Source organism: Stenella coeruleoalba, assembly GCF_951394435.1.
Source record: "Stenella coeruleoalba genome assembly, chromosome: 1".
Lineage (NCBI taxonomy): Eukaryota > Metazoa > Chordata > Mammalia > Artiodactyla > Delphinidae > Stenella > Stenella coeruleoalba.
Genome location: NC_137169.1, coordinates 119,954,557 through 119,967,042, shown reverse-complemented (window position 1 = coordinate 119,967,042; position 12,486 = coordinate 119,954,557). Strand labels below are relative to the sequence as shown.

The 12,486-nt window shown below is 49.8% G+C and overlaps 1 protein-coding gene across 1 annotated transcript in view; it reads left to right on the top strand.

Moving 5' to 3' along the window:
• Positions 1-653: 653 nt before the first annotated feature.
• LMX1A (LIM homeobox transcription factor 1 alpha) overlaps positions 654-12,486 on the top strand; it is a gene marked incomplete at its 3' end in the record, with an annotated part of 150,717 nt that continues 138,884 nt past the window's right edge. The window contains exons 1-3 of the mRNA XM_079922509.1: positions 654-926; positions 1,702-1,803; positions 4,057-4,239. Of these exons, the coding sequence (XP_079778635.1) occupies positions 1,724-1,803; positions 4,057-4,239 (263 nt within the window). The 5' untranslated portion in view covers positions 654-926; positions 1,702-1,723. The remainder of the gene's footprint in view (positions 927-1,701; positions 1,804-4,056; positions 4,240-12,486) is intronic.

Sequence of the window (12,486 nt, the reverse complement as noted above, 5' to 3'; positions counted from 1 at the left end):
AGCTCTGGCCTTGGATCCTCGGCATCTGCATCTGTGTTCGAACGGCTTTCAAAGTGAAACGGTGAACGGGGTTTTGAGGCCAACGGAAGTTGGGAACTTGCGGGAGCCCTGGGTGACCAAGAAGGGGTTTGAGTAGCTCGGAGCTGCAGGGTCCCGCAGCCACGCGCGGCAAATAGCTTCTTGGCCTTTCCGGCTGCCCGGGTGAGGTTTGCGGTGCTTTTATCACTCGCAGTGGTTGGAGAGCGGCCAGGGAACCAGCGTGCCGGCGCCGCGGTCCAGGTGGCGTGGAGATCTCTGCGAAGGCGCAGCGGGGGCTCGGGGCCGCGGGCGGCACTGGGGCCAGCGCTCCCGGAGGTAGGGATTACACGTGGAGGGGAGGAAACTTTGCGTGCCCGGGAGGTTGCAGCGGCCGAGGGGCGCACCCGGCGGTGGCCGCGAGGTTGGGCTGCTCAGCCAGGCTGGGAAGCGAGCACCACGGGCCCTCCACGGGACGCGCTCCCAGCCCCCTCCCTGCGCACCCCACCCCCTTCCCTCCGCCGCGCACGCAGCGCCGCGGCCCCTGTCAGAAGCGACCGGATCCGCCCCAGCCAAGCAGGGCCCGACTCGCACCCAGGACCGTGGGCCTCCGCCTTCCCTCTAGCCTGGGAGAAGCATCGGGCCCTCCCCTCCTCCCGAGGAGCGACGCGGGCGGGCAGGACGTCCCGAGAAGGCCGGCCGCCCGCGGCCACGTCCCGGCCCGGCCCGGGCGCGCCGAGGAGCGGAGCCAGGGGCCGGCGCTCGCTCCGGCTCCCTCCCGGGCGCGCCGGAGCCGGGGGCGGCCGCTCTGGCTGCAGCCTCGAGGGCCTACGCCTCCCCCGGCCGAAGCTTCCCGCGGCGCTCGGCAACTTCATTCGGCTCCTGCCACCGGGAGCGAGCTCACCCATCAGGTAAGGAAGGCTGCCTGCTCCTAGGCTCCAGCTCGGGCGGGCGTGTTTCTGAAAGTTGATTTGAAATGCATCCAAGAGTGAGCAGGGCCAGCCGCGGCTCCTCCCCGAGGCGACTTCTTTGCTCCTGCAGACATTCCCGGCACCGGCCGACCGGCGGGAGGACCTCCCCGCGCGCCCAGCACGCCCGCTCCTGCGCGCCCCCAGCAGATGCCAGTGCCCTGAGTCCGGGAGCTGGCGGGACGCTCTCCGGGTCGCTTACTCTGCCCCTCCTCGGTCGGGGCAGGTGAGGGACGCAACGCGGCCGGTCTGGGCGCGGGCTATAGACCTCGTAGTTCCGCGTGCCTGGGCCGGGCCCCGCGAGGGAAAACACCCACTCTTTTTAATCTCCATCTTACCCCAGTAGTTGGGTTCCCGCAGAGGCGTCCCTAGGGCCCCCACTAGTATAGGTTGGGGCGGAGTCGGACTCGGGATGGGAAACCTGGGCTGGGGACCGGGTGGAGGGGGTTGGGGGGCAGGGGAAGGAGAAACGCAGTTGGGGGGCGGAGGCCTAAGTACTTAACGCGTTGACTTCGAGTGAAATCAGATCAGTCAGAGCAGTTCGCTGTGACTCGTTTCTCTCCTCCCACCCCACATTTCTCTTGGCTGGACTCTACCCTCCCAGCTCATTCTGGTCACCCTGGACACTCCCTCCGTCTTTTCCCAAGAGTGCGGCGGCTACGGGCGCCGCGTCCCAGAGGGCACAGACGCCTAAAGCGTCGTCTCCTCTCCTCTACAGGTCCTCCCGGCCCGGCCCGAACATGCTGGACGGCCTGAAGATGGAGGAGAACTTCCAAAGCGCCATTGAGACGTCGGCCTCCTTCTCCTCGCTGCTGGGTGAGTACTCAGGCCATGCGCCTGGGCGCACCGTCTTTCCGCCAGGCCCCAGCTCTGGAGCCCAGCTTGCTTGGACCCGGTCGGCAATAGGGGAGCTAGCGGCCCGCTTCATGCACTCAGTTGAGCCCACTCCCTGTCTAGCCGTCAGTCTCTGTGGGTCCTTCCTACCCTTAACCGACAAGCCACCCCAGGCCTCACGCATCGGGCACCGAACTCCCCAGAGCCGCGAGGGGCGGGCGAGATTGCTTGCAGGCGTTTGAATGGCAAATGATTAAAAATACCCAGGACTGGATTTTTAATCACAGAGCTGATCGACGTCTCATAAATGCCGCCGTCTTCTCTGAGGCTTAAGGACGAGCACACAAACCCCAGTCACGGAGCACCCAAGTTCGAGGCGGCATCTCGCCTCCACCAACTCCAGCCCCAATCTCAGCCTCAAGCACCGCGGAGAGGCTTTTCCGGGCCGGTGGGCAGCGCAGCGCGGGGATTAGCCCGCGCGGCAGGGCCTTTGCCTCGGCTTTAATTAACTGGAGCCGGATCTCGGGTCCGGCGTGTCGCCCTCCCTCCCGGGTCTCCCCAATCTCTTTGCAGCGACCACGGAGGAGCGGCGAACCCAGGGCTTCGACCCACACGCGGGTCTAACCGAGCTGAGGCCAGGGATTCCCACCCTCCACCCCGCACCCCGCCCTCGATGCTTTTCAAGTTTGGTGAATGGGTGTTTTAAAATTTTTTAGCGGGAGGGGTTTTCGTTTTGTCAGTTAAACCTCTTGCCTCTTTCCCTAACTCGGAACCGCTAGAGCGGGGTGGAGGCGGAGGATGAGGCTGTTCGGCTAGAGAAACCAGACTGAGGGAGGAATCCCCCCCTCAACTCCCCAGATGAAACGAAATCGCGTGCACCGCGTTCCCCTTTTTCAACCGCCCTTTCGGAAACATACCGACTCCGTACAGCCTCGGAAGATCCAGGGCGTCAGAGCTGGCCCAGACCTGGCGCAGGGCGCGCTCGAACTTCTTGCGTTCAGCGGGCGTCGCGGATCGCCCGGTACTACCTGCCCGGCCCACGTCCGCTCTCTGCGCCCGGCTCGTGGCCCTAGACGCCGAGACAGGGCAGAAAGAATAGGGAATATTTTAAAGATCTCGCTACTTCTAGACCTCCCTGCCTGAGCGCCAAGGGGACCGGCCCCGCTCCTGAGTCGGTGGCTGCGTCTCCTGAGGGGAAGGCGACCGAGTAGCAGGGAAACTGGGAAGGGTCAGGCCCTTTGGGACACCACGCGCAAAGGTATTGTTACCCGGGGGAATAGGCCTTCTTTAAATAGCTGTGAAACGTGCCGACATAGCGACAAAGGTGGCTGAGCATCCCACTACCCTCAAAAAAAAAAAAAAAGCCGCCCCCCCGCACCCGCAAACTAAAAGGACAAAAGTGACACAAGTGCAAGGGTTGGGACAGAGAGGAGTCCCTTTCGCGCTGAGTCGCTTTGGGTGCGTTTTCGCCCTCAACGCGTGGCTGCTGAGCTCGCCTGATTCCCGGAATCCTGGCCGGACACTCCGCGGCGTCTCCGAATCCTGCTTCTTCCCTGTTTTTTTTTTTTTCTTTCTTCCCTCCATTTTGATGCTTCTTAATTATGAAAAAAACCCATCTGTAATTTGCGCTCCAGCCAGCAGTTTGGGGTTCATTGGTTTGAACAATACTTAGTTTGCTTAGGGCGAGAACGGTATTTTTCTGCACGCACAGGACTTTTTAGGAAGCAAAGAAAATGTAAAGTTTTCCTTCAAAAAATAGAGCAGAATTGCGTTTTAGCAAAAGACAAAACCAAACAACAAAGTAGAAAATCCTTTTTACACACTCACAGTTTTAATAATAGACAATAGAGACAAGCATAGTGAGTGATTTAGTGATTATGTGATAAACCTGGGAGCACAAATTTATTTGCAGGCCGATTTTACAGGATGTGCGCACGTTTGCGCGCATACCAGGGTAGGTTTGATAATTAAAGGCCACTTATTATTGATTTCTGCCCCCTCCCCTGGTAGAACTGAAACCTTCCCACATAGTCCCTGTTTATTAGAAATGCCATTTGGTTTGATTTTGCTCTGCTCTCCAAATCTAAGCTTGGATGTTTTGCGGGGGGCTTCCCAGGGTGGGAGGACGCGGGGGTAAATCCGTGGGTGTGGAGTGATCCGTAGCTGGTCCGGGCCGGCTTTGGCCGGGATGCTGGGCCGGCTCGGCTCACGGGCGGACGTCTGTTGCTGCTGTAGGCAGAGCGGTGAGCCCCAAGTCTGTCTGCGAGGGCTGTCAACGGGTCATCTCGGACAGGTTTCTGCTGCGGCTCAACGACAGCTTCTGGCATGAGCAGTGCGTGCAGTGTACCTCCTGCAAAGAGCCCCTGGAGACCACCTGCTTCTACCGGGACAAGAAGCTCTACTGCAAGTATGACTACGAGAAGTAAGTGCCCGCGCCTCGGAGCGCGCCCCACACACCGGATCAGCGGGCGAGGGAGCCTTTCTCCTTCTTCACCCCCTCATATGCTTCTGGAAGGAGCAAGATGCGCCCAAGAGCCCAGATACGCAGGTGCCCATTTACCCGCATCCTCCATGCTCCCCAGGGCGGCAGAGGGACTGCGCGGGTGCACGCAGCCACGGCCCAGGCCCCGCAGAAGCCCAAGGGATGGCTCCCGTTGTGGTCTGCTCGCCCAGTTTTCCTGACCTGGCCATTCCCCGAGGACACTCCTTTGTGGGTACTCCCACCCCATCAACGTTGTTTCTCCCCTCCCTGCTTCACGGGGGTGCCCTTGGGGGCGGCCAGTGGCCCACCTCTGCTCGCCGGCTCCCCCTCTACCTTACCCACCTGTCTGCGCCACCCACGCGCTTATGCGCAGAGCTGAGGCGGTCCTGATTCCATAGCTTGGGTCCCCTGTGCTCCTACCTCGCTTGGCTTTGTCCACTGGGGTCCCCAACAGATTGGGCTCGGAAACACCGCTGCTGCCCCTCTGAGCTCCGCGGCAGCGCACACCCCTTTTGCTTTTTCTCTCACTGTATTCTCCCCAGCCCCTTCCCCGTTGTCTGCAAAACCCTCGGGCCATAGGAGCAGTTAGGCCAGGTCCTCCATCCTCCGCCTCCTCCCTAATTCCCATGTGGGCATGCGTTTCTGCCACGCCGCAGGTTCAGTTCCCTCCCGTCGACGCGAACGTTCTGGTGTGTTTTGAGGAGACCTAGGAGACAGGTATTTAAGAAAGTGGATTTTTTCGATTCTAGATCTACATAATGTCTAAAGCCTGGACGAGGCTGGGGAGTGGGAGTCTGAAGGACTTCCTGGTTCCGGCCAGGCAGGCCCGGAGTTGCTTAGTAGAGCTGAGCTGGGGGGTAGTCTGGGGTGGGGGTGGGGGTTGGGGGACTGCCTTTCCTGGTCAAAAGAGTTCAGCAACAGGGACACTGACTTCACTGAGCTGTGCGGGGTATTGAAGCAAAGAAAAGTGGCTGAAACGGAGGCCTCTGTTTTTGTACCCGAGGACTGGATAAGTGACGGAGTGCCCTCGGGGCATGGGCAGGAGAATTCTGCATTTGTCACTGGTGAATGAAAGGGACAGCACTATATGAGGATAATCGAGGGAGGGTTAGTGTTCCTGAAAAGCAGTTCCTATCATGTTATTAAAAACACACCATGAAAGGAGGTGTCCAGGAGAAGTCTCAATATAACAGAAAGCTCTGGGAGAGAACAGAAATATCTTCTTGTCTGATTTGCCTGGACTCTGAGGTTTACTACAGACTGACAAAGCAATCAGATCCAGTGACCACACACACAAAAATTCTTTCTGCTGCTCAAACTCCCTTGCTATAGCAAGCTTGAATTTTACCCCCATGTGGATAGAGTACTGGGCATTTTGTTTTGTTTTGAAAAGATCATTTTACACTTTTCAGCACACAAAAAAATAGGTGTTTGATTTTGGATGCGTTGGGCCATACAGAAATATATAAAGAAGTGAAAATGCATCGCCATTACCCAAAGTGGTGATTACGGTTTCAATTTTTGAAAAAAGAAGATGTGGTTGTATCTGTTCTTGATTGTTCAGTGCTCTAGTGTCTGAGCGAAAAGTGCCGTTTTTAGGTAATTCAGCAGATTTTGTGCACACAGCTTCAAGTACCACCTTTGGATAAAGCTTCTGGTTGATTGCTCTTTTTTTTTTCTTTCTTTCCCCTGTTGCTTTTCGTCTGAAGGTTTTGGGATTGTGTAGTCCCCATCTTTATCTTTGTGCTTATAGATGACTGAAATGTCCACATCCTTCAGGCACAACACTGGCAAATTCAAAAGTATGGGAGCTTAGGAAAGGATTTGGGTGGTGAATTTCTATTGTTTGTGAAAAAAAAAATCACGAATCAAAGAAGGCTTAAGGGTCAACACAGCTGTCTGGCCAGTCAAATCTTCTTTAAGGAAGTCAGGCTGTGTCAAGAGGAGAAGAAACAGTTGTTGTAAAGTACTTAACACAACAATGTCCCCTCCATTTCAGCCTCCCAGGTTTGGAGCGGTTTGGGCTTATTAGCCCACTAGGGTCAGTTCTCCCCGCACAAAGCTATTTCTGCAAAGGGAAAATTGCAGGGATCAACTTGCCAGCTGTTGGCCAGAACCAAGCAGATTTTACAGAGTAGTGTGAGCTACATTGTTTGGAGAGGTGTTGATGCTACAGTGAGGGTTTTTAATTTTGATTTTAACATATATTTTGGAAACACAGATGGCCAAAATGGAGTTGCTTGTCTCTTTAGTTCACTGTCAGCACTTGTCTGTGCCCAGAGCCTCCACTGTTTTTTTCTGATTAATTTTATTCCGTTTTTCTCTCCTCTGTCCCCCATCCCAATCCCGTTCTTCTTTAACCAAGCAGGGCTGTAATATATTTAATAATCTTAATGGCATTCATCTGCGTGGTAGTTGCTATAAGAGAAGAAAGCGTGGTTTGTTTGTTTGTTTGTTTTAAAATTAGGCTCAAGACAAATTCCTTTATTCAACAAGCTCTTTGAGCTCCTACAGGCAAGGCACTAGGCTAGGGGATAGGAGGATACTGAGAAAAAGTCTTGGAGCCTGCCTTCAAGAGGCTTATATTATAGCCTAGCACTTTCTCCATCTATATTATCCTAACTATTGAATATTTCTTGAAAACCTCTACTGAGACTGCAGGACTAAGTATTGAATAGAAGCTGTCTGGAATGACCAGAAATTTAGCCTCCAGGAGGATGCAATTCAATTTTAGATAATAGACATGAAACAGTCACAGAGAGCACATTTCCTCTTTAACAAATACATTTGTAAACATAATTTTTGCTTTCTTTCTTCGGATCTTTTTAAAAATTTGAGACCCAGCCAGGGCAAGTGGAAAGGAAATTAAGATGGAAGTTAAAGTGATCGGACAATGGTGGTGGTAAATGATGGAACAGTTCATCGAAAATGAATATTCAGGCAGTGCCCTTGTCTCCAAAATTCATGGAGCTCAAATGCTGTTTTTACACATCAAAATAAAAGAACATATAGCTAATGCACAGTCTTCAGTGAAGTTCATAAACATAATATTAACCAAGTGGACTTATCCTGTTTATGTTAGCCATTTGTATGTGCATTTCTGGCCATTGAGCACTGTTGCATTTGAATTATTAGCTGCCTATTCATGGTGTCAGGCAGCCAGTTAAAAAGTGAAAATTATACTCTGTCAACTAGTTGTTACACCTTCTTGATGTCAAACACCATATTTGTCTAATTTTAAAGAATTGAATTGACAGTGGCATCTTAGGCGTACAGCCATTCATTTGAAGACTTCAGGGTATTTTGTTAAATATTTGTCTCATACACTGTGACACTCTTAGGAATAATTTATCTCCTCAGCATCCAAAACAAATAGGCATTTAAGGCTGGAGTGCGGAAAACTGATTTATGAACGTCCAGAAATTAAGAACTGGAGGTGACCTTTATTGTTCGTGACGTGCCGTCAAAGAAAAATAACTAGTTCGGTGGGATGGTACACGCACAGAATTGATGAAGGGGCATCATGTCACATAAAACATCAGGATGCTATAGGTGTGGGTGTTTAAACGTTGGACTCAGCCGTCTTCAGTGTTCCCGAAAGTTAGCAGACAGCCGAAGTATTTTCCAGCCTGGGGAACTTCTACTTACATAACTCTTGTTCCCTATTTAACTGAGTCCTCTAGGATCTGGTTAGTTTGGAGTTTTCCCTGAATTTGTTCCAAACAAATACTGTAGTTGGACTTACGTTGGAGAAAGAAGAGGCTGCTGAATAACAGGAATGTGGTAATACAATAGATAATTAAGCCTTCTGGAAGGGATCCCACATTTAAATCAAGTTTATATTGTTTCTTTCATGTGCCTGGCGGCTCTGTGTCAGGCGGGGCCCTCTCGCCTCACATATGAAGTTTATCATTACCCCTTAGATTGTTCTGGACATCCTAGGAGCAGTGTGGGACAGTACTGCTGTCATCAGGGCTGCTCTTATAACATCATAACTCCCCACATGTCAGCAAAGGGCAGGCCTTGGGAAACCTTCTCTCAGAGGGCCAGTCCATGTTTTCTCCCCTTTCTTTTGGAGCAGACCAGTTTTTCTGAAGGAAGGGACTCCAGTGAAGCAGAGTACATATCCCTCACTTAGAGCTTTCTCTGTATGCTTCTTTCGACCTGGTGATTGGCAGCCCCGAGGAGAGGATGGCTGAGGTAATGATTTCTTTTAGGATCAGTAATAAACTAATGCTGCATTTTATCAAGGTAGTGTAGGCTGTATGTGTAGGGAGGATGGTTAGTTTGGTTTTATTACTGTGACATTACTTGGAGATCAAAATTGGGCATCAGTTCCTCGTAAAAGAAGCCCACAGATGAAATTACAGAGGCAGTTGTTAGATTTTTACTCTATCTTTTGTTGGCCTCACTCCTGGCATAATAAAAGTTAGGAATATAAAAATCAAACACAGCTAGGTAATGAATTGATGTCTGCATTAAATTGCAGGGGGGCTTAGCTTGGGATAAGCACGGTCCATGGGCTGTGGCTGTGTTTGTGCAGGCTGACTTATCTCTTTTTTTATTTAGAGGGTGATTGGAAACCCTCCTTGTTCAGAGGTTTTTTCTCTTTTTATATGTATTGGTCCGTAGGTAGGACTTTCTGAATCTCAGACTTAAAATGTTGAAATAAAATTAGAGAGCAGGAGTAGATATTAATGGTATTCTGGGGATTAGATATGAACATTGCCTTTCAGAGTAGACTTGTGGGATTCTTTTGATCCTTCACGTAAGTGGAGCACATTAAAAAAGTTATTTATCCGATCCAGTTTTACATATTGTAGAGTTCTGGGATTCTGTCATCCACCTGGCTAAGGAGTTGCTTTTGCTGTTCAGATTTCAGTGACAAGAGCTTTTCTGATAGTTCATTGTTTGTCTTGCTTTTTAGTTTCATTTTTCTTATTTATAACTTTTGTGTGAGCTAAAATACTGTTACTAATTTTTGAGAGCCCTCTTTATTGTTGTTTTTTAATTCTGGGAAGGTGTTTTGGAATTAATGAGTAGGTACTGTTTCTCTAATGAGAACAGTTCCATTCATTAAATTATCAGCTAATTAATTTTTATGGTCAAAGAAATTATTTGGATCCTACTGTTCAGAAGTGAGAAAATAGACAAGGATTTAAAATACTCATTATATTGCCGGGAATTTATTAAAGCTTCTTAAATTGATATACAAAATGTCATTGTTGCTTTATATCAAGATCGAAGATTCAACCCGTATTGAATCATGTTAATTTGATCGTTAACTATAGTTGTACAATACTGGGAAATGAACTATGGGGGAAAAAGTGCGATCACATCCACTAAAGAAATGTTTAAAAGTAATTTCCGCCTTAACTATGAAATCTTAGCTTTACTTTAATGCTTTGCAATTTTTTTTTTATACCTTTCTAACATGGAAATTTAAATGCCCATATCTTCAGATGGGAGTTCTTGGTAAGCCACTTGCAGGGTGGGGTATGGAGGATTGGGGGCTGTATGGGGTGGGCAGTGCCACCCCTCACCCCACCCTGCACAGAAGCAGAAAGGGTCCTATGTGGGAGAACCCTGTCCAGTTTCCAGCATGCCTGAGGCTTCCCCCTAGGAATGAATGCCCTGTATGTTTTTCTGAAAGTTTCTTAGCAATGTGTAGATCAGCGTTGCCAGCAGCCTTTTCAGATTCAGTTTGGGGAAGTTGGTAATTTTAGGAACAAAATGTAGAAAAGGTTCTGGAGAAAAGAGGCCCTTTTCTCCTTTGCGCCTGTTTTCTGGAACCCACAGAAAAACTTGGTACGCCTCACGATTTACATTTTCTCCTTCGTCTCCTTGACTAGCGCGATGTGGGACAGTTTAGTCAATTTATGACAATTAGAATTAGTTATGTTATCATTGACCAATGTCAGCCGCAGCTTTGTGTCTCTTTGTCGTATATTAAATGAAACCCAGCCAACTGTCTTGCTGAAATGAAGCAAACACCTTCCAAATGTCAAATTGTTATTTTAGTCAAGCACAATTATCTGTCTCTATATTTTTAACCAAGATGAAATTAATAAAATTGCTGTGGCCCTGGCATTAATTAGCAGGAGGATTAGAGCTATATCAGCTAAAAAGGAGGTGTAAACACTATAATCTTGCTGCATGTTTGTTTTCACACTACTGAAAATAAATAAAATGAGACTTAGGTTGGGGATTAAGTTTCTTTGGGCATTAGACAGCAGATGCAATTGGAATGCAGCAGAAACAGTGAAGTATTAGTGAAGACATTATCAGAGGAATAAAACTGTGGCCCAACACTGGTTTCCTACCAATTTCTGGTAGACTTGGTCCCATTGCAAATAGCCCCATCTGGGCAGTTAAAAGAGGATTTTTAAAACCTACTTCCGTGCTGTACTTTTCAGTCGCGAACCAGGGCAACCAGATCATCTGTAGAGCTTGTCACCTGGCTGCCGTGCTCGGGTTCGCTAGAATTTAATGGAACCCTTGCCAGATCCCCCATTATTGCACCATAATGTCATAACAACTAAAAATACAAAATGGACTGTGCTTCTCTTAGTCCTTAGCTGAAGTCACATGAAAGAGTTTGGTCTCTTCTAGCCTTTCAAGATTCCAGTTGGGGGATCCTATTTTTGGATAACAGTAAATATGTCTGGCTTTTCAGACTCTCTAGGCCTCCAGTGGCTTTCTACCCTGATGGATTTGTATTTTATCATCATTACCCTATAATGGACAAACCCTGGTAGGTATCTGGCCACTGTGGATCGGACTGCCTTGTCTCATGGGCCAGTTAAACTCTTCATATTAAAAAAGATCTTTGACATCCAGCAGTGCTAGGAATGGGCCACATGCCATATCTGACTTCACATCTAGCCCCATCCCGTTCTGCCTCCCCCTCACTCCCCTATGTCCTGTAGAATTCTACTAACTTGACTCTTGCAAGCACATGATATTACTTAACACCGTCTCATCAACTGCCTCATTTCTCCCCCATGCCAAGTTTATGGACTGTTGGTCCTCTTTTAATTTTTCTCACTTGGAGGAAACAAATTCATCTTTTAGATACACAGCATAATGGTCCACCCAGTTGTGGAGCAGAGCTCAGCTACAATACCTGGTGAGGGGCATTAAAACACTCAGGTTTGCATGATCCCATGACCACACTCTTTGGGTGACCAACTGGGGCCCCTGGACATCTTTCTGAGTGTGCCTGGCACCTTCATGGATGCTGGGTTATGTTTTTCAGTGGGTCGGAGAAGTGCCTGAGTCTGATGTTGTCACCAGTAAACCGGGATGAGGAGTTGTTTGGTGAGAAGCCTGGCTAGCGCTCTGATAGTGTGTACTCACTCTCAACTCTTTTTGCTGCTTCTTTGGGTGTCACTTCTCCAACCTGGAAAGAACCATTCTTTATCTCTTGAGCGCCAGCGTCTGCTGCTGCAGTGAGAAGGGATCTCTGGAGCAGCCTCCTCTCCTAGTTCCATGGGGCCCCTTCAGTTACACGGTAGCCACTCCTTGACTCACAGTTCTCTTGCCTGCTCCCTGTCAAGCCTCAGGAACTTTTAAAAGGATTTTTCAAAACAAAACAAAACAAAACACCCCCTCCTGAACTCCAGATTAGCCTCTTAAGCTCATTAAAGTTCCTTTAAATACCAAATGTTGGGCTCCTGGGGACTCTCCCCCCAAACCATATTTTCATTCTTAACATGTTGTCATCATTTGGTGTGCAGCAGATTAGGGCCAGCTCCCTCTGGGCCCATAAACAGTCCCCTCTCTCTCTGTAGGAGGGTCCAAATATGTCTTTGTGTGAGTACTCAACAGCCTAAACCTGAGTGGAAGTGGAAGCTGATGCCGGCTTGGCCTGGGGCCCCCAGCTCCAGGGTAGAGAAGGGGTTGATGTCACTGGGGACAGGGTGGGGCCCGGAAAAGGGAATGGGCAGGTGAGTGGACAAAGTGTGGCTCATACAGTTTTCAGGAGTTTCGTAGTCACTGAGCCCTCTCCCAGTCGCCGTGGAGACCCAGTGATGGGCGAGATTTAAAGGATTGTCCTTGCCCTAGAGAGGCAGCATGGCTTTGGGAGGACCCAACAGAAACACTAGAGCCAGTTTCTGTTCAGCTGCCAGGCATTGCTGGTCATCATCGTCCAGAGGTGGATTTTTACAGCTACACCTGCCTTTT